The sequence below is a fragment of the Gopherus evgoodei genome, chromosome 1 (assembly GCF_007399415.2).
Source record: "Gopherus evgoodei ecotype Sinaloan lineage chromosome 1, rGopEvg1_v1.p, whole genome shotgun sequence".
NCBI classification, from domain to species: domain Eukaryota; kingdom Metazoa; phylum Chordata; order Testudines; family Testudinidae; genus Gopherus; species Gopherus evgoodei.
In genome coordinates, this window is record NC_044322.1 from 27,323,282 (window position 1) to 27,349,199 (window position 25,918).

At 43.6% G+C, this 25,918-nt stretch overlaps 1 protein-coding gene across 5 annotated transcripts in view; it reads left to right on the forward strand.

The window, feature by feature from the left end:
• Positions 1-25,918, forward strand: part of CNTN5 (contactin 5) — a 1,021,024-nt gene that overhangs the window by 905,907 nt on the left and 89,199 nt on the right. For all 5 annotated transcript variants that reach the window (XM_030560071.1, XM_030560062.1, XM_030560093.1 and 2 more), the window contains 2 exons: positions 9,653-9,780; positions 11,509-11,684. In XM_030560071.1, coding sequence (XP_030415931.1) covers positions 9,653-9,780; positions 11,509-11,684 — 304 coding nt within the window. The remainder of the gene's footprint in view (positions 1-9,652; positions 9,781-11,508; positions 11,685-25,918) is intronic.

Below are 25,918 nucleotides of genomic sequence, written 5' to 3' on the forward strand. Positions count from 1 at the left end.
CATGTCATCATCTGTTAACACTGTCTCTAGTACCCTGCACTGCTGGTGTAGGTCTTCTTCAGGTACAGTGAGAAGTTTTGGATCCTACACCATCCCAAATACAGTAACTCCTCACTTAATGTTGTAGTTATGTTCCTGAAAAATGCAGCTTTAAGCAAAACGATGTTAAGCGAATCCAATTTCCCCCTACAAATTAATGTAATGAGGGGGTTAGGTTCCAGGGAAATTTTTTTCACCAGACAAAAGACTACACACACACACACACACACACACACACACACACACACACACACACACACTGTATAAGTTTTAAACTAACAATTTAATACTGGTACACAGTGATGATAATTGTGAAGCTTGATTGAGGTGGAGGAGTCAGAGGGTGGGATATTTCCCTTACTGATAAACGATGAACTAGCAGTTGGCTAAGCCCTCAAGGGTTAACGCTCTCACTTTACAAGGCAGCAGGAATGGAGGGAGATATGTGCATTCCCCTTTAAGTGCACTGCCTTGTTAATTAGATCAGTTTGCTGAGACCGCAGCTGCTGCAAGTTCCCCCTGTCCTGAGCCCTGATGTGTCCCCCAGCTATATGGAAGATGGGATAAGCCGGGTGCAGGAGCAGGGGAGAAGTGGATGCCCTGACATTAGCCCCCGTCTTCCTTCCCTCCCCCTCCCACAGCAAGCTGGAGTCTCAAGGAGCAGCTCCAAGGCAGAGTGTAGGAGCAGCACATGGCAGTGAGGGGAGGGACATAGCTGAACTGCAGGCAGCTGCTGCACAGGGAACTTAGGGGAGTGGGGAGCTGATAGGCGGAGCTGATATGGGGGCTGCTGGTCCACCCTGGTTCCAAGCCTCCACCAGCTAACTGCAACGGGATGCTCTTCCTACAAGCAGTAGACAAAGCAGGTGGTTGCCGAACGACGTTAGACGGAAGCATTACACAACTTTAAATGCGCATGTTCCCTAAATGATCAGCAACGTAACAATGAAACAACGTTAACCGGAATGTTAATGAGCTGCATGAAACGTTCTTCAACTGACTGTATTGCACAATCTAGCACTTGGTTAAAGAATTCAACTTTGAATTGTTGTTTAGAGTCTCTTATCGGATTATCCCATGCCTCGTAATCAAAATGTCTTCTTCGGTGACTCTTGTATTCTTGATGGGTGGGAAAATAGCTTCAGTGTGAAGTTCCTTTGCCAATTTCTGTGCACTCTTCAGAACGTTTTGAAATCCCTCATCTGGTAGGTATGACTTTGCTTTGTCCAGTTGTTCTATTGCTCCAGATATATCAAGGTCAACACCTTGAAGTCTCTTACTTACAACATTTATTTCAAACAGTATGTCATGCCACAACACTAAGCCACACAGAAATTTAAAGTGATGTATGTTTCTGGTGATTCCATTTCCCTCTGCTACTGTTCTCTCATGAACAGTTCCTGTCATAGCATTATCCTCCATAATGGCAACTACGGCATCATCTATCTTCCCAATCTGGTGTTTGATAGGCTTTATCGCCTCCATTCGACTTTCTCATCATGTGTCATTCAGTGGTTTCAGTGTCAGAAAGAATAGTCCCAGATGTTGCTTCAAAATTTGCCATCAATGAGTTGATGCAGAGAAAAATAGTAGAAGTTGATGCTGCATCACTGACCACCAAGTTCAATGAATGAGAACTGCATGGGACAAAAAAAGCTCAAAGCTTTAACTCTCAGATCCTTGTCTGCACTCCTCTGTTCTTTCCTCTCATGTTGGCACCATTACCGTAGCCCTGACCTCTCATGTCAGCTATCGCAATTCCCATATCTTCCAGGTTTTTAAGAAGCACATTTGTCATACCAGCTCCTGTAATATCATCAGTGTCAATAAATTCTAGAAAATGCTCTCTGACAGTCACCGTTGTGGGGGCATTTTCACTAGGTTCTGTTGTTGTTACAAAATGCACCATTAAAGTCATTTGTTCTGTATGGCTGATGTCAGTCCAGGATAAAGGATTAATATCTTGCTGACTTCAGATCTACCACAATCTTCTGTTTGACTTTTGTTGCCAGTAACTGTATGATCTCCTTTGGAATTGTTTTTCCAAGGCATTGGTGTGTGTACATTTCTTGGGTGGTGACTCTTTTTGGATGCTCCTGGAATACAGCATCAAACTCAGCCATCAGCTGCACAATTTTAAAGACGTTTCCATTGTTTGGCATTCAACTGATCTGAAGTGTCACGCAGTGCTAGGTTTTGGGTATCAAGCATTCTCACAATAGCTATGAGCCTTTTCAGAACATTTTGCCAGTAAAGAGACTCTGATGCAATCTTCTCTTGATGCTGATCATCGATGGTGGCATTTAACCTTAATCTCATCTCAAGCTCTTTCCACCTATGGAATGCTCTCTGGTGATTTGCATGCCAGATTTCTAGCCAGATTTTTCCAGTCCTTTGTTCCTGTAGAACCCAGTGTGGCTGGAACATTAGACTGGAAGAGTTTGCAACAAAAACACTATGCAACATTCTGGGGTTTTGAGTACATAAGCCATGGCCTTTCCACTTTGTCACCATTGGGGATTTCATGTTAGTAATGTGTTGGATGAAATTTTCTATTTTCATTGTCTTTGGGGAACATGATTTTTTTCACTTGCTCTAGCCCATGCAGTACAAGGAAGTCCCTCAGGCTACTGCTCAAGTGAGTCCACAGTCCTGGATCATCTAGACATAAGGAACTAAACTCAGCAGCAGCTGTTTCTTGTGCCTCCACCACACTCTTCTCGGATCTACACTTTTCTTCAGGAATGGATGTGCATGGTTACATCCATTTGAGATGGAGAGAGAGATGCTGTAGTAGCTACCAGATCACCTAAACTCTGACTAACTGGAAGATCAGGCATCTCCTCACCACTGACATCCTCACCGGGAACATTTGTGTCTATGTATCTCAGGAGAGCGCCTTCCTGCTTGGATAGAAAAGCGTCCTTTGCTTGCTTTCTTTTTCTGAATGCTGCCCCAGAGGGGCGTTTTCTTCTTTTACTCATGATTGCTGTTCTATGCCAGCTATAGTGGCTCTCAACACTCATTTGAAGGGGACAAATAAGCAGGCTGGTAGCAGGGCCTTAGTGAGGGAAGATATCAGCGTCTTAAGGGCCTAACTGGCTCCTGCTATTTCAGTTAACTGCCTGTTCTCCTCAAGTGGGTTCAGGGAAGCAGCAGGAAATAGAAAGCTCCCTGAGAAGCTGGTGTTAATCAGTCCAAGCTCTTGGGGGTGCTAGAGACATACGTAAGAGACTTTTTCCTCCTCTTTCCCTGCAGCTCCTGCTGCTTTCTGTTATTCCCTCTCCCCTTTTCTCCTGCCTGCCTGTTACTCTCTTGTGTCCTCCTTCCTCCAGCACCGCACTCCACCATCTCTGTGCATCTGGAGCAGAGAGAATACATATGCATCTGCAGCAGACACAATTTTCTGGTTGTGTATTCTTCATAACTGACACTTTTTAAACAAGACTGGATGTTTTTCTAAAACATCTGCTCTATGAATTATTTTGGGGAAGTTCTATGGCCTGAGTTATACAGGAGGTCATAATGGACCCTTCTGATCTAGGAATCTATGATTCTCAGTTCCTATAAGATCTTTTATGAGAGAGAGAGAGAGACAGCTTATAAACATTCAAGAAGAAGCAAAGGTTTCAACTATTTACAAATACTTGTCCTGATTCCTTGACATCAACTTTAAAGGGTAGTGACAGGTTCCATATCCAGGCTAATGTGAAATGACACATTGCTCAGATCAGAACAATGTGAAAGGCCGGTGGGCTAAATTAGTCAATACTGCTTCTCAGCCAAGTTTACATCTGAAAAGTTCCCATTTTTAACATGCACACAAACCAATTTCAGACTCCTGGTTGAGAGCTGAATGACAAAAATAAGAGAAAGGAAATGTAACCATTTTAGTCACTTCTTTTTTCTCTTACCCAGTCACTATGTGTTTGCACTGTGTACAAAGCTTTTCTTTAGGCTCTTCCTTAACTAAATTCCATATTCATGCTTCCCTAATTGCTTTGATTGCTCTTCTAGGGAATATAAAAATCAAGTCCTACTTGACATGTAAAATCACACACCAAAAGAAATAAAGGGTATGAAGATGCAACCTTCCACTCTTAAACGTCCCACCAATACATATTTTGCCTGATTTTTCTTATTCTATAATTACTACCAAGAATAGCAAGATAAAAATACTCATCTAAATGTAAGTTTTGTAGCTTTACTTCTCCCTAATATAATCCAGTTAAAGGTCTATCTGTGTCTCCTCTAAACACAGGGCCCAATCCTGGAAGGTATTGAGCTCCTGCAGCTCCTATTGACGTCATTAGGTAGGAGCTGCAAGTGCTCAGCACCTCTCAGGGTTGCCCTTGTGTTTTAAATGAGTTTCTAAACCAAAAAACTGTACAACCAAAAAATATGTGTCTTCCTCCTTGATAAAAGTCCACTGTCAGTTATACAACAGTATCAAAATAACAACTTTCTATTTCTATGATTCAAGTCCTTTAATAACAGTCTCCACAGGAAAGAGCTGGAGGTAATAAGATCAGACATTGCTATGAAGACTATCACTTGCTGTAGACTACATATTGCTCAGGGTTTATGAAAAAATTCACAACTTGAATGCCGTAGTTAGATTGACCTAACCACAGGTGTCGATACAGCTAGGATGACAAAAGAATTTTTCCATCAACCTAGTTACCATCTCTTGCAGAGGTGGATAAACAACATCCATGGAAAAACCCTTTCTGTCAATGTGGGAAGTGTCTACGCTGCATTGCGTTAGGTATGTAGCTGCTGCTGTAGTGCAGACATACCATAATGGTGAAATCCTAAGCCACTGAAGTCAATATCAAAACACTCATGGACTTCAATAAGACTAGGATTTTGCCTTAATTCCCCCCCCAGCTCAGCAAAGTTAGAACTATATCTGAGATCTGTGTGGACACTGCAGGAAAAAACATGGTTAGTAGATGGTTTCCAGATATTGGTGAATGAGCACTTTGCTAGTAAGGTTTCCCCATAGGCTTTAAACTTGCTGCAATGCAACAAAAGGTTAGAAAACCTTACCTATGAGCCCAGGTTAAAAAAAATGGGTATGTTTAGTCTTCAGGAAAGAAGACTTAGGGGGACCCCGAAAACAATCTTCAAATATGTTGAGGGTTGTTATAAAGAGAATGGTGATCAATTGGTCTCCATGTCCTGTGAAGATAAAACAAGAAAAAAATCTGCTTAATCTGCAGCAAGGGAGATTTAGGTTAGATACTAGAAAAACTTTCCTAGCTATTAGGGTAGTTTAACTCTGTAAGAGGCTTCCAAGAGAGGTTGTGGAATCATTGCCATTGGAGGTTTTTAAGAACAGGTTGGACAAATACCTGTCAGAGTTACTCTCAGTGCAGGGGTCTGGACTAGATGATGTCTCAACGTTCCTTCTAGCTTTACATTTCTGTCAATCTGTGATCCAACTCAGTAATCAAAATTTGTTGCCATTTCATGGGAGTTCCATGTTAAATGTGTTTGGTGTGGTTATTCCATTTCCTACTGGACATGTGTACATGTCTCAGAAGCCACCAGCACTAACTGGCACCATCATTCGTAGTTTCAGTGGAAGAACTAAGCCTTTGGGTGATCACTGAAACTGCACTCCTAGCCTATGTCTATGCTGCTTTTTTGTTGTGCTAAATGACACAATTGTAGGGCATAGTGCGGAGTCGAAACAGACGTTTGTTGCTAGTTACATTTAGGAATTATTTTAGGAAAGGCCTGTGTTATGCAGGAGGTCAGACCAGATAATTATAATGGTCCATTTTGACTTTGGAATATATTAATATGAATCTATGAACCTTGCAGCCTAATGTTAAAAGCACTATCAAGAAGTATCTGCAGCCTGGAACAAATTTTAGTGTAGTGTATACACTGGAATTTCTGTTGCGTCAGATAACACATGTTAATTAATAATGTTATAAAAGGCATCTAAAAATTCAAGTATAGACATACCCTGGAGGTGGTCTCTCTAGAGCTGATACTAGCAGGTCAGAGTGGCGATGTCTGCACTAAAGCTACATGTGTTGCACTACCACTGCCTATCCAGGTCTCTGGATAAACAAATTATTTCAGTCTCTAATAGAGCTATCATTCTGCTATCTTAACTAAGCTCAAAAAAGAAAATTACGATTAACCCTGTCGTTTATTTTACCTTCCAGTTCCTTACCAGCTGATTTAGCAGCAGACTTGCTTGCAAGCCCTTTGATTCCTCAAGTCATTCTTTTCCTTTTATATCACAAGAGCTGTGAGATCGCTAGAAATGTAGTCGGAATTGTGCATAAGATTCATTAAGTAATCTCCCTTAAAATCTAGCTCTCCTTGCTCAAAATTTCTTAAAGAAAAAACTGTTTCATTTTAAAACTTGTCTTGTATAAACTCTTATAATTTGTAAATGTTGCTGAAGTGGCTTTTCATGTATGTAGAGCTGACACTATACTGGTGAAAAACATCTTCATTTTGCAGTCTTGTAATATTAGATACGCTAGTTTAACTGCATTGATTACAGAGCATCCTGAAAAGGAAAATAAAATGGGCTGCTCACTGCAAAGAAGAATGTGTCTTAAATCACTGTCAGTTCCTAAATTAGATTATTACTTTGAAGGTACATTCTATAACAAAGTTTCAGGTGTATTCACTTGTTAGATAACATTTTTAAGAAAATTCAGCTCGATTAAGAGAGATTTGTCTAGTGTGATCATGTTTTTTGTTGTTCTCACAATGCCATATTTAAATAAATCCTATGTCTCTTATACAGTGATTTATTTGCCTAAAGAAAGACAGAAAATATTGTCACCATGTGCAGTGGGTAATGTACAGAGCTGGCCTGACCTTTAATTGCCCCTTCTTTCTTCTGGAAACTATTAAGCTGCTATATTGCATTGCTGAGAGTGGTGACCAATTTTATATTTGAAATAAATGGTGGTACATTTTTCATTAAAATGAGACTCTGCTTTTCCTCCCCAATAAATCTTGTGGAATATACATAATAACAGGGCAGTATTTTTCATGATCACGGTAACGCAGCACATTTTTTTTTCAGGTGGAATACTATATAGTTGCCTTGTTAATTTAGTTAGTACACATTACTGAGACAAATGCTTGAAGTAAATTGCTCCAAATTATAATTCAGCTTTCTGTCCAGGCTTGCCTTTCCTCAGATGGGGTTTTCTCCCTTTAATGGCTGCATTGGAGGCAGGGTGAAACCTGTCAATCAGGATAGGGCCATAGCTCCTTACACTCTTGATAGTCTTTTCCTTGTGCTGGCTCTGCTCAGCTAAGCAGTTAGTGCCAAGAGGAGAGCAAATGGTCAATGTGTTCATTGTCTCTTTTGGCACTCTGCAACTGAGTCTTGGTTTTTATGCCTCCTGGGATTTGAAGACATGGGTTTCTGCTCATTTCACCCCCTTCCTATCAAATATGATGTTAATGTGACTGTCCCCCAGAAACAGTCTTCAGAATTTATGTCCGCTTGAGATGAATGGACAAGAGGGAGTCACACCTCTCCCGCAGTTATTGTTTCAGCCTCTCTGCAGCAGATTCAGCACAGCATCACTTTGCACTTAGTTGGTATTTGAAAGGTTTTCCTCACAACCGTAAGGACTAATTTTTTTAAAATCAGGTTTAGATTCTGTAGATGCTAATAAACCTCATGGGACTTGGGGAGGCTGCTTTCCCCTACTTATACAGTCAAACCCCGCCATAACGTGCACCACCATAACATGAAATCGCATATAACGCGGTCATAGGTTGCCTCCCCTTTAAGGCAAATACAACTTAGATAATGTTTTCACCCCTCTTAGCCATGAGGCCAAGAAGCAATGTACTGTACCAATGGTCCCCAACACCAGGGGAGAGAAGCTGCAGCCCCGCGGCTGCTGGGGACAGAGAACTCCGAGGCTGCGGGCACCCATGCTCTCTTTCCCCAGCAGGTGCGGGGCCGCAGCTTCTCTTCTGCTTCTCCAGGGCTGCGGGCGCTGGTGCTCTCTGTCCCCGGTAGGCGCGGGGCCGTGATTTCTTTCTGGCTTCAAGAGAAGTCCCTCGCCTGCCGGAGACAGAGAGCACAGCGCTTGCAGCCTCGGAGTTCTCTGTGCTTGGCAGGCGAGCGGCCCTGGCTCCTCTCCCCTGCTGGGCACTAGGCACTAGGGGCACTAGGCAGCGCACATCAATGCACCACGTTGGGGACCACTGACAAACTGACTGATTTGAAACCCTGCTATACCGCGACCCCACATTTAGCATGATGGAAGTTTTTGGACCCCAAACATTGCATTATAACAGAGTTTCACTGTGATTGCTCCTTGAATGTCCACAGCATGGAGGGTCAAGCAATGTAAGTTACGGTAGGCTATCTCTGCCGTAATGTACTCTGCTGTTTGTGATGGAGGAACAATCTGGTAAAGAACATCATCTAACTTCTGCCCCCTTCAAATAAGCAGAATCCCACAGAGCACTTGCAAACACATTGAAACTTTTGTAGGACTGGGAAATAGGAAGGAGTGTCCACAGATGCATTTCCCTTTCTCGTGCCACCTCTGGCTAGAATGCATGAATGCAGACTCTCCTTGCACGTAGGCAGAGAGGAGCACTAGAGGTTTATATAATAACAATCTACAGTGGGTGAAATTTTCACCTATGCAGAGGATCAGTGCAAGACTGATACACCAATTAATTCCCATTAATGCCCTCATAATAGGAATTAAGTGATATGTAGGTCTCGCACTGACCTCATATCACATGGGTGAATCTCGTCCAATAAGTTTTACTTAAAAAATAAAAAAGGTAATAAAACTTGAATAGGAGATCACAGAAGGAGAACGTAATTTTAAATTTTGGAATATTAAAAGTGGCAACAGTGTTTTATTTTCCACCTTTTTAAATCCAAATGTCTCTTTCTAGTACAGTTTTGACAAGGCTAAAATTTCAGCCATGCAACACAGAGGGTGTGGTTTTGCACGTTTCTCATTAATTCCCTGTGACTTCAATGAAGTTACTCACAGAGATTATAGAATCAAGCCCACACAATACTCTGGAGAATAAAGGGTAAACAGAAGCCACCAGAACTCATTTCTATCCCTGTCCTGCATCGTGCAGAGCAAGTGCTATAAATCATATTTTGGCCACATACAATTAATTTTATGTTCTTTCCCTGTCATTCTCTACCCGTCATAATTCTTAGATTTGGTTTTTAAGGTCACTGTTAGTTTCAGGTGGAATAGCTTGTGCTTGTGCTTAAAATTGAAATATCACTCGGCACTAATGTAGTAGCCAAAGTTTAAAGACAAAGTATCAAGGATCATTTTTTTTTACAAAAATACAATTAAAATTCACCATCATTAAATGTCAAAGGAGAGCTAATCCACTGATTCCTCCCAGAGCCTATTTTGAGTTAAGGAGGCAGAGGAAATAAAATAGGTTTATTGCATCCTTTCCTGAAAGAGAAGAGGATTCAATGATCATCCTTGCACACAATGGCAGCAATGCTTAATCCTGTTTGTTAGTCCTTAAAGATAACACCATGGAATCTGCCTATGTTTGAGATAGCTGGTACATTCTATTACAGGATACAAACATTTTTTATAATTTTCAGGATAACTGTTCTTCCAGATGGGAGCTTACAAATCCTGAATGCTTCCAAATCTGACGAAGGAAGGTACTTATGCCAAGGAGAAAATGTGTTTGGTTCTGCAGAAACTGTAGCCTCAGTATTTGTTAAAGGTATGGAAAACCACACTGATTAGTTATTAATTATTATTATTTATTTTTATTGATTATTTGTACAGTAATAACTCCAGGAGCCCCAGTTATGGACCAGGACCCCATTGTTCTAGGTGCTGCATAGACACAGAACAAAAAGACAGTACCTGCCCCCAGAGAATTTACCAAAGATTGTGCCAACAATTGCTTCCCCTCTGTTAATACATGCTCATAATGTTTTATGATATGTATGTGTCAGAAAAACTAGTACATAAATTAAATCCTTCCAAATTATTAAATTAATTCTGTATGTAAAAGAAAAGAGAGAAAAATAAGGAGGTATATATCTTTGGCTTTTAGACATGCTAGCTGCCAAAAATAATTATCCTTTCTATATGCACACAGTGAATAAAGTATAGCAATAAAATCCTATTTTTAATGACAGAAATCCTAAAAAGAAATGGCTAGGTTAGAAACCCAGAAGATCATTACCTGTTTTCTAACTACTCAGTTACAACTAGTTTCCCAGCCACTGGGTTGGTATTTAGACAAGTGATGTCTAGTTTATTGATAAGAGATCAGTCATCTTAAATGTACACAGCTCTTCACTCGGCGTTATAAATCAGCAATGAATAATAGACAGTTCAGAGGGCATTTTCAAAAGATACATGAGAGATACCTTCCATTGGGCAGCAACTGTATGTTATTGACACATAACTGTAGAAACTGAATCTCTGGCTATCCAGGGAAAGTAGTTCAAACTTGACCATTACAAAGAACCAGATCCCGAACTGCACTGAGCTTACACTTGGGTATGAGGGAGCAGAATGGTGCTGGTGATTCAATTCACCCAGTAGGAGAGGCTCAATCCTGCAAGTTGCTGAGTACTCTGTGCCCAATCCAGAAAAGTTTTTAAGCACATGTTCAGGTATGTGAGTATTTACCGTGACTTTTAGGACCAGAGCGCTCTGCACCTTGATGGCTCAAGCCCTAAAGTTGCCGGGGATGATGGCTTAAAACAGGGCCACAGTTTGTACTATTGGTCCCAGGTTGCTGTTCTCTAAAAGAGAAGAGTATATGGCCCTTGCCAGTACATACTGCTGTCGCCTTCATACTGACTAGCTCTTGTAGTGCATTTGGACAGGCCTTCTACCTAGAGGACTTCATTCCCAGTATTATTATCAATGCCAAGCATATACAAATCATGAATAAAACCCACTATATCATTTTATTTGTTTTCTGGTATTTGAATCTTTAGGGTTCAGGTTTTCAAACTTTTCCCTGCAACTATGAGAGCTAGAAATATACTCTTTTTTAAAAATGAAAGCTGAGATTGTTGTATAATCACAAGATTCCAGGAGCTGGTGCTTAAAAAATAATAATACTGTGAGGCTCATGACGAAATTATGAAAGTTGGCAACACGATTTCTTGAGGACAATCCACCAGCCAGCGTGGTAGCAGGTTTCCCTTCACAACATTCCCTGTGGCGGCTAGTTGAGATAGTGCCCTGTTGCTTTCATGAAGATGAGGAGATTATTGCTGTCTCTCCCCCGTCTTTGCTCCCTCCCCACTGTGGGCCCACATACTACAGTGCAGTATTTGACCCCATGTACTCAGAAACAAAAACCTTCATCCCAGTAGGCTGACAAGGCTTTTAGAATTAAATAGAATTCAAGCAAATGTTATATTGATGTTGGAATATCACAAGACCTGCATTTAATTATTACTAATTCTTCTCTGTTTTCAAGAACCAACACGGATAGACCTGACTCCCAAGAGGACTGAGTTAACCGTTGGAGAAAGCATTGTCCTCAGTTGCAAAGCCATTCATGACAACACACTAGATGTCACTTTCTACTGGACTTTGAATGGGCAGCCAATTGATTTTGAGAAGGAAGGCGGACACTTTGAAAGCATCAGGGCAGTAAGTGAACATATTTTATCTTTTATAAAGTTCTAAGAGTTCAATCTGTTTATAGCTAAACCTTTCCTATTTATGACATGATTGAAAGATGAAAAGATCTACTGATGGTAAAATGAAATGTTAGCTAATGGAACTATTAAATGCACTTCATTTGAATTAATTCAAGCAGCGTTAATCAAAAAGAAAATAGCTGTAAAATTCTGAGTCCCAGTGCTATTAGTGAGGCATCTAGTGATCCTAGTAAAAAAACAGAAGGTACTTTGAGCCAAATCCTCCTTATCTTACTCATACAAATAATTCCATCAACTTTCATGGATCTATTAGCATGAGTAAGGAAAACAAGAATTTTGCCTGTTAAGTTAGTAGCCAAAACTTCAATTTCGGTTATTACTCATGTTGTTGTTTTCACAGATAATGTAAGTTCTTCTTTGAGTGATTGCTCATATCCATTCCAGTTAGGTATGCGCAAGCCGCGTGCACGTTCATCGGAAGACATTTTTACCCTAGCAACACTCGGTGGGTCGGCTGGGCACCCCCTATAGTGGCGCCGCTGTGGCACTGGATATATACCCCAGCAGACCCAGCCACCCTTCTGTTCCTTCTTACCGCCCATGTCGGTCGTTGGAACAGTGGAGTGCGGCTTAGCTGACCTCCACTCCCATAGCTACTCATAGTTTCTCATTCATTATCGTGTATATAGTTATAATTCTTATATATATTTACTTTTCTTCCTGATAGCATAGTTAGTTTAGTAATAGTTAGCGGGGTTCGGGGAGTAGCCCCTTCCCCGCACCCGGTGCCGGAGCCCATGCCCGGCTCACCAGGTTTCAAACCGTGCTCGGCCTGCCACAGGCCGATGCCGACAGGAGATCCGCACGACTCCTGTTTGAAGTGCCTTGGGGAATCGCACTTGACAGCTAAGTGCCCCATTTGCAAGGCTTTCAAGCCGCGAACAAAAAAGGAGCGGGACATCAGGCTTAAACAGCTCCTCATGCAGGCGGCTCTCACCCCTTGACCTTCGGCACAGAGCACTGGTCAGACAGTGAGCAGAAGCGCCTCCACGGCACCGGACCGCACCAGTACACCCAAAGACTCTCGGCACCGGATGTCGCCGGCGCCGAAGTCGGCTCCACGACGCTCCCTCTCCCTGAGGTTGAGGAAGGCCAAGACTCCTGCTGCTTTGGCACCGCCCACCCCGCAGCCAGAGAGTACGCCTAGGTCAGATTGCCTAGCACCAACACCCGCTGTGGCACCGACTAAATCGGCACCATCGATTCCGGTCCCACAAGAGCTGTCGAGTCTGGCACCTGTTAGCTCCCCGGCGCTTGCCGCAGTAGAGCTCACCATGCCGTCCACGCCAGAGACGTTCTCAGCGGTGCGGTACCTGATCACCTTGACAGACTCGGCACTGCCTCTAACCCCGGCACCGCTGGTGAAGGTAATACAATCCATAGGCAAACCAACCTTGATTAGACCACCCTCTGTCAGCGCAGCGGACTGGCACCACTCACGATCACGGTCCCGCAGATGCTCCAGGTCCAGACAATGCTCCCGCTCTCGACGCCGCTCGCAGTCCCAGCACCGTTCTGGTCTACATGGCACTGGTCAGACTCATGGCACCGGTTGGACTCTCGTTCACCGGCTCACTACCCGCTGCACCACTCCAGTTCTCGGCACTGCTCCAGGCACCGTGCCTCCCGAAACCATTCACGATGCCGGGATTCGAGATCTCGGTCGATCTCCCGGCACCAATCTGGTCGCAGGTCCTGCTCTCGATCCCGGTACCGATATATGTCCCGGCTCCGGTCCCCGATATGTAAGGGAGCGAGGTCCGTTGGAACATCTGCACAAGGCTTCTCCGCTCCTCCATGGCCATCCAGACATACGGTGTCCTCCCACGCGGAGAGCTACTATGGCCAAGACCGCGATTCCGATGTGCCCACTGGAGTGTTTGAAGAAGCCCGATCTCAGGACCCAGGACCTCACCAGTGGTCCTTTTGGACACCTTGGGCGTACCACCAGGCCCAAGGTGCTCCGCTAGTTCCGGCCCGCTCCGCTTTATCAGAGCACCAAGCACCAGAGGCCACAGTTAGCCGTCCTCCTCCACCCGGGACGGAGGAGCCACTAGTCCACCCACCCGGTTCCCCAGTGCCACTGGAGCAGGAACTGGCACATGAGCAAGATGCCATACAGGACCCGCTTGTCCCCGGCATTTCATCCTCTTCCTCTCCGGATGAGGCAGTGGCAGGGACTTCCTCCTCGGGGCCGCCTCCAATAGACCTGAGAGCCCATCAGGACCTCCTCAAGAGAGTAGCTCTCAACATGAACCTCCAGGTGGAGGAGGTCCCGGAGGTCGATGACCCTGTAGTGAGCATCCTGTCGGCAGATACCCCCACTAGGGTGGCTTTGCCCTTTATCACAACCATCCAGGCCAATGCAGACACCTTATGGCAATCCCCAGCCTCCATCCCCCCTATGGCAAAGGGGGTCGAGCGTAAATACATGGTACCCTCTCGGGGGTACGAGTATCTATATGTCCACCCTCCTCCCTCCTCGCTAGTTGTCCAATCTGTCAACGAGAGGGAGCGCCATGGCCAACAGGCACCAGCCCCAAAGTTAAAGGAGGCTGGGCAAATGGACCTACTCAGCTGCAAGGTGTATTCGGCAGGCACCCTACAGCTCCGGGTGGCAAATCAGCAGGCTCTACTAATCTGTTATAGCTACAATACCTGGGCAGAGGTGGGTAGATTTACAGAACTACTCCCCCCGGACTCCCGCCAGGAATTCGCTGCATTCCTAGAGGAAGGGAAAAAGGTGGCCAGAACCTCCCTCCAGGATTCTCTAGATTCGGCCGACTCAGCAGCCAGAACTCTGGCCTCTGGTATCACCATGAGACATATCTCATGGCTACAGGTTTCCAACCTTCCGCCTGAGTTACAATATACGATCCAGGACTTACCCTTTGATGGTAAGGGTCTGTTCTCGGAGAAGACCGACCCTAGGCTACAAAGCTTGAAAGACAACAGGGTCATCATGCGTTCTTTGGGCATGCATACACCTGTGACCCAACACAGACCTTTCCATCCCCAGACTCACCGCCCGTACTTTGTGCCCAGACACAGGCAAGACTTTAGCAGACGGCACAGGCGGGGTGGCCGTAGGTGCCAGTCCGGACCCCAAGGGGGCCAAAACCATGGCCCCTCAAAATCACCAGCGGGACCTAAGTCTGCCTTTTGAAGGTACGCCCGAGGGCAGCGTACCAGTTTCAGGACAGGATCCTTTTCCTCCCTTCTCCAACCTCCTCTCCTACCTCCTCCCGGCATGGTCCCAATTGACCTCAGACCTCTGGGTCCTACACACGGTGAAACAAGGATACCACCTCCAATTTGTTTCATCCCCACCTTCCCACCCTCCAACCCAGGGACCCCTCTCACGAGCAATTCCTCCTACAAGAGGTGAAGACGCTCCTCGCTATAGGAGCAATAGAGGAGGTTCCACAAGACGAAAAGGGCAAAGGGTTTTACTCCTGTTACTTTCTGATCCCCAAGTTGAAAGGTGGCCTCAGGCCCCTCCTAGACCTGCAAGGCCTCAACAAGTTCATGATAAAGTTGAAGTTCTGCATGGTTTCCCTGGGGACCATTATCCCATCCTTGGATCCTGAAGACTGGTATGCTGCCCTCGATATGAAGGACGTGTACTTTCACATCGCCATTTTTCCTCCACAGAGGAGGTATCTTCGCTTTGTAGCCAACCACCAGCACTTCCAATTTACGGTCCTCCCCTTTGGCCTCTCCACGGCCCCAGGGGTGTTTACAAAGTGTATGGCCATAGTCGCCGCATACCTCCGCCGACGTTGGATACATGTATTCCCATATCTGGATGACTGGCTCATCAGAGGGACCTCCGAGACACAGGTCAGGCAGCATATGGGCATTGTCAGGGACCTATTCACAAGCTTAGGCCTGATGCTCAATGTGGAGAAATCCACACTGGTCCCCACACAAAGGCTAGACTTCATAGGAGCTACCCTGGACTCCAGCCTAGCCAAGGCCTACCTACCCCAGCCACGATTCCAGGCAATGGCAATGGCAACGATCATTCGAGGTCTGCAGAACTTCCCGACGACCTCGGCTCGCACCTGTCTCAGTCTCCTGGGTCACATGGCTGCCTGTACTTATGTGACCAAATATGCCAGGCTCCGCCTCCAACTGCTCCAAACATGGCTCAATTCGGTCTACCATCCGGGCAGGGACCCAATAGACACAATAGTCACCATCCCACCGAGCACCCTACGCTCCCTCGACTGGTGGCTAACCTCCTCCCTGGTATGTGGAGGATTACCGTTCCATCCGCCACAACCCTCACTGTCCCTGACGACAGACGCCTCATCTCTCGGATGGGGGGCTCACCTCAGACACCTTCGTACCCAGGGCCTTTGGTCATCGCGGGAGCTGACGCTTCACATAAATATCCGAGAGCTGAGAGCGGTCCGCCTGGCGTGCCAGACATTCCAGCAGCATCTACACGGCCGTTGTGTCTCAGTGTTTACGAACAACACAACGGCCATGTATTATATCAACAAACAGGGAGGGACTCGATCTTCCCCCCTCTGTCAGGAGACCATCCGACTCTGGGACTTCTGCATAGCCCACTCGATAGACCTGGTAGCGTCTTTTCTCCCAGGGGTTCGGAACACTCTAGCGGATCAGCTGAGCAGATCCTTCCTCTGTCACGAATGGTAGATAAGACCAGATGTTATTCATTCGGTCTTCCAGAAGTGGGGCTTTCCCCACATAGACTTGTTCACCTCGCACAAACAGGAAATGCCAAGCTTTCTGCTCCTTCCAGGGTCTTTCACCAGGATCAATCTTGGACACTTTCCTTATGTTGTGGAAGCACCAGCTGCTCTATGCCTTTCCACCGTTCCCGCTGGTTCACAAGGTCCTGATAAAACTCCGCAGGGACAGAGCGCACCTAATCATGATCGCACCAGCGTGGCCCAGACAGTACTGGTACACCACACTGCTCAACCTGTCCATAACCAGCCCAATTACCCTGCCTCTCCACCCGGACCTCATAACGCAGGACCATGGCAATCTTCGCCACCCAGACCTGCAGGCCCTTCACCTCACGGCGTGGCTCCTGCTAAACAGCTAAACAGGTACAACATATACTCCTGAGTAGCAGAAAATCTTCCACTCGGTCAACATATCTGTCCAAGTGGAAATGTTTCTCCTGCTGGTGTGAAACACAGAATACTACTCCCTCTCAGGTCTTGATCCCCACTATCTTGGACTACCTCTGGTCCCTTAAGCCGCAGGGCCAGGCGATATCTTCTCTGAGGGTGCACTTGGTGGCCATCTCCACATTCCATCCAGGAGAGGGTGGCCACTCTGTGTTTTCCCACCCGTTAGTTACTAGATTTCTCAAGGACCTGGAGCACCTCTACCCCCAAGTACGCCGCCCTGCCCCTACCTGGGACCTCAACCTAGTCCTAAACAGGCGTATGCTTCTGCCATTCGAGCCGTTGGCACTTGCTCACCACTATACCTGTCCTGGAAGACAGTTTTTCTAGTAGGCATTACATTCGCCAGATGGGTCTCCGAACTTCGAGTGCTTACGGTGGACCCACCATATACTGTCTTTCACAAGGACAAGGTACAGTTGTGACCACATCCAGCGTTCCTCCCTAAGGTGGTGTCGGCCTTCCATACCAATCAGGACATCTTCCTTCCAGTCTTCTTCCTGAAGCCTCACTCATCTCGACGGGAACAGCAGATACACTCCTTAGATGTCCATAGGGCGCTCGCTTTTTATATGGATCGGACTAAGCCCTTCCAAAAATCCCCCCAATTCTTCGTTGCAGTGGCTGACTGGATGAAAGGCCTACCTGTCTCCTCCCAGAGGATCTCCTCTTGGGTGACGGCGTGCATACGCACGTGCTATGACCTGGCTCATGTTCCCTCGGGCCATCTCACTGCACATTCTACCAGAGCTCAGGCTTCATCAGCCGCCTTCCTGGCCCATGTACCAATCCAGGAGATATGTCCCGCAGCTACCTGGTCCTCGGTCCACACCTTTGCTTCGCACTATGCTCTGGTCCACCAGTCTAGAGATGATGCAGCCTTTGGCTCAGCGGTTTTGCACTCTGCCACATCTCACTCCAACCCCTCCGCCTAGGTAAGGCTTGGGAATCACCTAACTGGAATGGATATGAGCAATCACTCGAAGAAGAAAAGACGGTTACTCACCTTTGTAACTGTTGTTCTTCGAGATGTGTTGCTCTTATCCATTCCAAACCACCCTCCTTCACCACTGTCGGAGTAGCCGGCAAGAAGGAACTGAAGGGTGGCTGGGTCGGCTGGGGTATATATCTGGTGCCATAGCAGCGCCACTCCAGGGGGCACCCAGCTGACCCACCGAGTGTCGCTAGGGTAAAAAACGAACGTGCATGCGGCGCGCGCACACCTAACTGGAATGGATATGAGCAACACATCTCGAAGAACAACAGTTACAAAGGTGAGTAACCGTCTTTTACATAGCCTTGCACACATTCCCAAAATGTGCTCTTTACTCACATGGCACATATTTTAATCTGTGAACACAAAGCAGTACATTTTCATTTTCAAAACACTGTATGAGGTTTTAGCTATGCTGCTCTCATTACAGTTTATGGAAATCGTGACAAAAACCATTCTCACCGTTTTGAAATATTACGCTTTGTTACAGTAACTATGTAACAATTAGATAAAGTCAAACAGACCGATGAACTAATCTGAACCTGTGCCATATAAAGAGGCTTGAACTTTCTGAATGGAAAGAAACCTCTTTATATGAATGAGGATGGCAGTGGAATGCCCAGTAATTCACCTTACCTTCTTGTTAATTAAATGTAATCAAACAGTCATGCAATGTTAACGTAGCTAAAGCAGGCGCAAAAATCAGGAAATTTAAAAAGTTAATATTTCTATTCTACATGGAATGTAGTAGAGTTAACTTTGTAGTAGAAAATGCAAAAGTTGTAATCTAATTTGTCTGGCTTCATATTACTATATTACCAATATTTATTTATATGTTACATTTAGCTTCTCTGATGCTTTTTTAAAATAAAAACCCTTAGTGAAGTATATTCTTTCAGTGGGAGCCCTCAACAGGTGCACTTTTATCTGAGCATGCCCAACATTCCAAATCACTCAAAGATGATTATAAATAAATAGAAAAGTGCTAAAACTTTTGTACATAGATTTTCTAGTTTTAAATATTCATAACTTGAAAAATACTGAGCAATTTTATTCAATCTTGAATGGTTTTCCTTCCTCAGCAAGGACACTGAGAAAATTGAAATTTCTGCTGTTTTGGAGTTATGCAAACACAAACGTTTCATTTGGTACATATGAGGCACCCAGTCCATCTCACATGACTCAAAAGCAACTGAACTCATTTGGCACAAATTTGCACCTTTGGCCTTGAGCCTAAGCATGGAAAATTTCAGCTCTAAAGCAGTTTCTTTCCGAAAAATACCAGCAACTGAAAAATAGAGGTGAGAATGGCAGATGACAATGAATCTTCACTACTCTTCTAAAAAGTATGAAGTCGGTTGAGTTTCAGCAGATTTGAAATCAGCCCCATAGTTATACATTCATTCAGGTTGCTTAACCGTTTGTGAGTCCAACGTTCTCACTACGCTCCTGCAATCTTGGTACCTGTATGTGATAGAGTGTCCCCTACAAAGATGCAAGTCATGCTGCTCAGATGCCACCTTTAAGGCACTGTCTTCTTTTCTTTACTTCCTCATGGGAGTTCCTCAGCTGCTGTTCCTCAGGAAAGGGGTGCTGTAGAGGATTCTGCATGGAACATCAGGAGAGAGAAACTGAACCAGGGACCTGCAGGCTTCCCAGAGTGATTACCTGCTTAGCTCACAGATAGCCAAGTGGTAGCAGTAATTTCTTTTACTTACCAGCTGCAGTTGAAGGCTCAAGTAAGGTCTAGTTGTGCCATGTGGATGGGCAGTAATTTAAGGCAAAATGTTCCTTTTTCAATGGAAATGGGGGAGAGAGTCCTTTCCCCAGAAAACCACAAGGATCACAGAGATGGGGGAGGTCTCGTCACTTACCAGCTCTGTGGGACTCCAAACCTATCCCACTTGAAGGGAGGCTTCTTAGACAAGAACCCCATAGAGTTTTCTTTTCTCTTTGGTTTCCTCTCATGGGAATCTATGGAGCGGGATAATCTGGCTTCAAATAAATACTCACTAGGTAATAAAATGGGCTCAGTGTTTATTGAGCATAACCTTTGTCTTTCTCTTTTACATTCCCTTTACTTTCCCTTTTTCTTTTTTTCTTTTTTCTTTTTTTTCTGTCACAATTCCCTGGTGACTGTTTGGAGGCTATTTTGTAATTGCAGAATTTTCTGGCTGTTCGGAGTTATAATACTACACAAAACTGACCCATAGTGACAAACTTGTAACTTTTCATCAGACAGGACTAGAGATGAGTAAAACTACAATTTAGATTCAAAAATAGGAATTTGGGGGGTGGAATGACACATATTTGTCCTGATTTACCAGATTTTTTTCCTCCACAAAATTGAGCTAATTTGCAATGATTTTGTATCATTTTCATTCATTTTGTGACAATAGAATTTTGCAGATTTTTACATAAGAATTCTCAAATGGTGCTGAGATTTCATTTTCATCAGTGAAAGTCTCTCTCTCTGTTTCACAAAACACAGAAATGTGGCTCTGGCAAAGTACAGAACAGTAGATGGACGTCCTGATACAAATTCACTCTGATATACTGAGACAAACTGCACTGACTTTGTAGAAGTGGAACTGATAGCAGAATTTGTTCAACAGCGTATGTGTCATACTGTAGAGGAACATTACTCGGATTATCACAAGCCCTTCTTTCTAGATTCCTTTGTGTCCTGATATTACTAAATTAATCTCACTGCATTAAAAGAACTATTGTAGTCTTCAGTCAGATTTTCTGGTGAGTTTGTAGCTTTCTTTCCCTTCTGTTGCTTAAAAAAGTCAGTTCCATTTTCCTAAGTGACCGGAGTATAAATCAGTCATAATGGAGCCAAGGATGACTATCTTAAGAACCCACTGGAGAGAGAAAAGATGTTGCATTTCAAATAAAAAAGTAGTGTGTTTCTCTTCAGAGATACCCAAGCAATTAGATTCTTTAGGCACCTGCTTCAAAAACAACACTCTTAGGTTGGTAAGTACATAAACTGGACTCAAGGCACAGCATACACATTTGAAAATGTATTGCAAATACATTGGGGCCCAATTTACCACTGTTACACCACAGTGGTAGAATTCTTAAACAGCTGTAAAACATTGTTGTAGAGCAGAGGAGCATCAGTCCCTGAATTATTAATTTGGTTTATCCTTACCATAATTGTGAACACAATTATCTGGTTTCCACACACTCTTGCAATAATTGTGTGCTTCATTTAGTTACATTCCTTATTTGTTTAAAAATTGAGACCACATTCTTTTTTACTTCCACAAAGGAGACTACCACTCATCTTTTCTCCTCTTTGAAAGTGTTAGTTAAAATTTAAGCAGATCTCAGTTGACTAGCAGACAGATCTCTGTTCCTGCCACTTCATGGAGTGAATCTGTACCATTTAGTGGAGAGAGGTAATCTCCAAAATTAGAAATTTAGAAAGGAAGAATTTTCTCTGTTGATGGATTTTGACTATGAAGTAGAAAAAAAATCCCCAAACCATTCGTTTTGGGGTTTGTTTCAGTTATATCTTGTTTTACTTTCCATTAACTTAACCATAGATATAAAATTAATCAAAGACAAATGTGTCCTTGCTGGTTGAAAAACATTTAATTCTGATAGGGCCATAGATAAGCTAATGAAAAATGAAGTTATTCTATGCAGCTAATCCCATAATACTGCTCAACCTGCCAGGCCCTAAATAGGATGTACTTTATGATAAAAATCCAAAATTAGGGACACAAAAATTAATCACATGAGAAACTTTTAAAATGCTGTGAGATTCCTTCCTTTAGTGCCATTAACTTCAGCTTCATGATTCTCTATTTTTGAGCAAAGTAATTTTCAAGAATAGAAGTGAGGAAATGCCAGTTTTGTGTGGAACATAGGGAATATTGGGACTAAAATGAGTCCATTCCTTTAAATTAGGGACCTTTATGGGCTTGTCTACTCTTGAAACACTATGGCGGCATAGTTGCAGCACTTTAGCGTAGGTAATCCACCTCCCCAAGAGACATAAGCTAAGTCTACAGAAAAATTCTTCTGTCAACCTAGCACTGTCTACACTGGTGGTTAGGTTGGTTTAATTACACCACTCAGGGGTATGAATTTTTGATGCCTCTTAGTGACATAGCTGGGTTGATCTAGCTTTTCAGTGTAGATCTGTTCTAAGAGATCCCATAATCACTGTAGGGTAAAGATGGTTTCCCTGCTTTGGTTTCCCTGCCAGACTAATAACATTGTGATTGTGCTGCTCATTCTTGCTATTTGAGTGACTGCTATTTGAGTGGTGTTGAGTATAATGACCATTCTGGTGCTTTATGTAGTGCCACAAAGCTACCACCTAACTAATTCCACAAAAAGAGAAGTTTATTATTGCTGATGCTAATTCTCACTTTTGAAAATTACCCATACTCCAGTGATTACAATCAAAAACACAAAGCAACGAGACTCGTTGCCCTATTTGACTGTGTATTATATATTTAATTATAAGCATCATTTCTCAAACTGGAGACCAAAGAACAATACTCTGAAGGTGCTATGTCTGTTACTTACTGAGCTAGCAAACATTTGGTACATACATCAGTTTAGATGCATCACATGTATCACTGGCAAGAGGTGAAGTGTAAAAATGTGAGGTTGAAAGATGATGAGCATGTAGGGAATAGTAAGAAAGGAAGAGGAAACTAACATTGAAGATAAGGACTACAGAATTCATTTTTCCTCCTATTGATTTAAAAGGAACAGCTAGGCAAAAAAAAAAAGTTTATGTAACTCCGTCACATACCAGATAGGTTTAGACAAGTATGTAAATAGATATAGACAGCGTCCTTTGGCATTAGAAACATCCTGTTTGCCCAGCAAAGGACTCTGTGTGGAGCAATCTCTGTAATTCAGAGAGGCAATGTTGCATGGAAATCTGAATTTTCAAGAGTGATTTATTTCTATTATTTCCTCAAGTCCATTTGGACCAAACCCTGAAATCTTGCCAAAAAATTTATTCAGGGTGTTCTCGGGACATTTTTTTATTGACATTAATGTTTATTTCTACCAGTGAATACTGCAGAGTTTGGACTCTTTGTGAATGAGCCAAATTTGATTTTCTAGCGAAGGATTCCTGGTTTTGCATGTGTGTATTTACATCCATCTGTGCTCTTTTCAAATATATTTTTAAATTAATATAGTGTTTATGACAGCCCTGCAGAATGAATTCTTGTGTTTATCCATAGACTATTAAAAGTAAGAAGCAGCATTGCCCTGCTGGTGTCCCTAACCCTGACTGGAAAATACACCTAGGCATAAAAGAATAATTTAGTCTCTATGTCTACTTAGTCCTTGATCTTTGCTGAGACTAATAATAAGGGAACCAATACATACTAGTTGTGAGGGTAGTTTTTATTATGTGGACACTTGAAAAGAGACTCATTAATTCATTTAATGCAATGTACGAAGCATTGACTGGATGGTAATTACTTTGTCACTGGTGACATGGGATATATTTAATCTAGTGACCTAGAAGAGAGAGAGAGAAAGAGAGCAACCACATATCCTATCACCAATCCCCCCATGTTTTCAAGTTTCTCCCCAACTTCACTCTTTTGTTGTGTCTTTTGTTTAATTAATTTTTTATTTGTAATTCATAAACACCATAAACAGGCTGAACAAAGATTTATATGAAGCACAATCTATTAAAATATCAAGCTATTCTACAAGAACAACTTTACTCTTCATCTGACATAAAGTGCTGCACTAATTAAAAAGGGTCACTTTAGATAACAGTGACAGTACCTGTCAAGAGTCTTGTAGAAGAAGTCATGCTATGCACAGTATTTGGACAGTTACCGCTGTATGAGCTTTGTGTCTAAGGCGTGGTCCACACTAGAAAACCAGGCCAGTTTAACTACATTGGTCATGAGTGTGAAGAATCCACACACCCCATTGGCGTTGTTAAGCCAACCTAAGTCCCCAAGTAGACAACACTAGGTCAACAGAACAATTCTTCCATTGATCTACCTACTGCCTCTCCCGGAGGTGGATTACCTGTGCCAATGGGAGAGCCCCCCTGTCGATGTAGGAAGTGTATACACTGAAGCACTATTGCACTTCTCGTCCCTCCTCTCAACCCCAATTTTTAGTTCTTTATCATCTTGCAGCCATTCAGCTGTAAAACAGATGCTGAAACATGATCAGAACAAAGGAAGACCATGATCTAGCAAAGCACTGAAACATATGTACAGCTTTAGGTGTGTGCAAAATCCTACATGCTTAAGTGTTTTGCTGCTCTTAGATCATCATATGTCATCATATATGATCATTTATGTCTTGTGAGAAGGGCCTGCTGCAAACGATTATACCTGCCAGTATTGAGCAAGCCTGGACTGTTTCTTATAGGAGTATCAAGATCTCTGCTGGAAATACAGGGTTGAGTCCTGGATTGCTTACTCTTTGTAACTGAATATATATCCCTAGCAATAGAGGATCTCCTGCCTCAGAATCAAGGTCACTCTCTGCACCTCTTCTTCAGTCTTTCTGTATGGATAATCTCTGACTAAATGCTAGTGAAAACTGTGCTGCAGAGATGTCCAACCTATCCTGATAAATGACAGAAAGGATTTCACTAGAACCATGTATGCAGCAAAGTGGAAAAGATATTCTGTCTTGGCACAGTAACAACACTTGTCACCACATTGCATGGACATCATCCGTATATCGGATTACTTGTTACAATTGAAGTCATTAAGCCATTCAATCAGCTCTGTGAGGGCTCACCTGGCATCCATTTCATCAGTTTACCCACCAATAGACAGATTCTTGGTTTTCTCTTACCCTCTGGTGATCCAGATATTTGAAAGGCCTAATCAATCGCTGTCTCCGTACTGATATGGAAAAGGATTCTCTCAGACCACATCCTAAGTTCATGGTAAAATTGCTGTCACCTTTTCACTTAAAACCATCTGTTCAGCTTCCTGTATTTTTTTTTAAACCAAATCTCATTCTTCTTAGGTTGAGGAAACACCTCATACTTTAGATGTTTGCAAAGCTTTGGCATTATACCTTGACCACACTAAGGTGTGCAGAACCTCTAATAGGCTTTTTGTAATCTATGCTGAGAGAGTCAAAGGCCAACCAGTCTCAACTCAACGTATATCACACTGAGTTTCTGACAGTATCAATCTTGGCAGAAGTCCCTCCTCTCTACAAACATCAGGACATACAAACAGGCAAGTAGGGTTATGCACTCTATCTGACTGTGGTGGAGTGGAAATTGATGGCCTTTCTGCTTATGGGAAATTAGTCCACATGGAGTGGCAAGATTGATTTAACTGATCATGAACACAAAGAAATTTACATCAACAGAATCTACACTGGCTAGAGATTGTCTGGCACCACAGCTGCAGATGAACATCTTTTATGACAACCTCAAACATGCAAATCCTGGACCAGCATTTCACTGTTCCCCTATTGTTAGGGGCGGCTCTAGGCATTTTGCCACCCCAAGCACAGCAGCAGGCTGCCTTTGGTGGCTTGCCTGTGGAGGGTCCACTGGTCCCGCGGCTTCGGCGAACCTCCCGCAGGTGCCTACGGGAGGTTCGCCAAAGCCGCGGGACCAGCGGACCCTCTGCAGGCAGCCTGCCTCACTGCAACCGGCAGAGCACCCCCCGTGGCTTGCCGCCCCAGACACACGCTTGGCGTGCTGGGGCCTGGAGCCACCCCTGCCTATTGTGAGTTTGCAGATTCTTGATGCTTGCTAATTGCCATCTTATTTCTAACACTAGAAATCAAGATGATCTGCTTTCTGTGCTGTAACATTTACCTAAAAGAGAATGTTTCTGAGGTATTGAATTCTATAATGATTATTTGGTTTAGGTAGTGGGCAGCACTTCCAAAAGCACATCTCCTAACCCAAAGACTAAGATCTGGTAGCTTTCACATCATTGCTTTTTGTCTGTTTAGCATATTGAACTTTCCTGCCTGATAGATTATTTTCAAAGAGAAGGT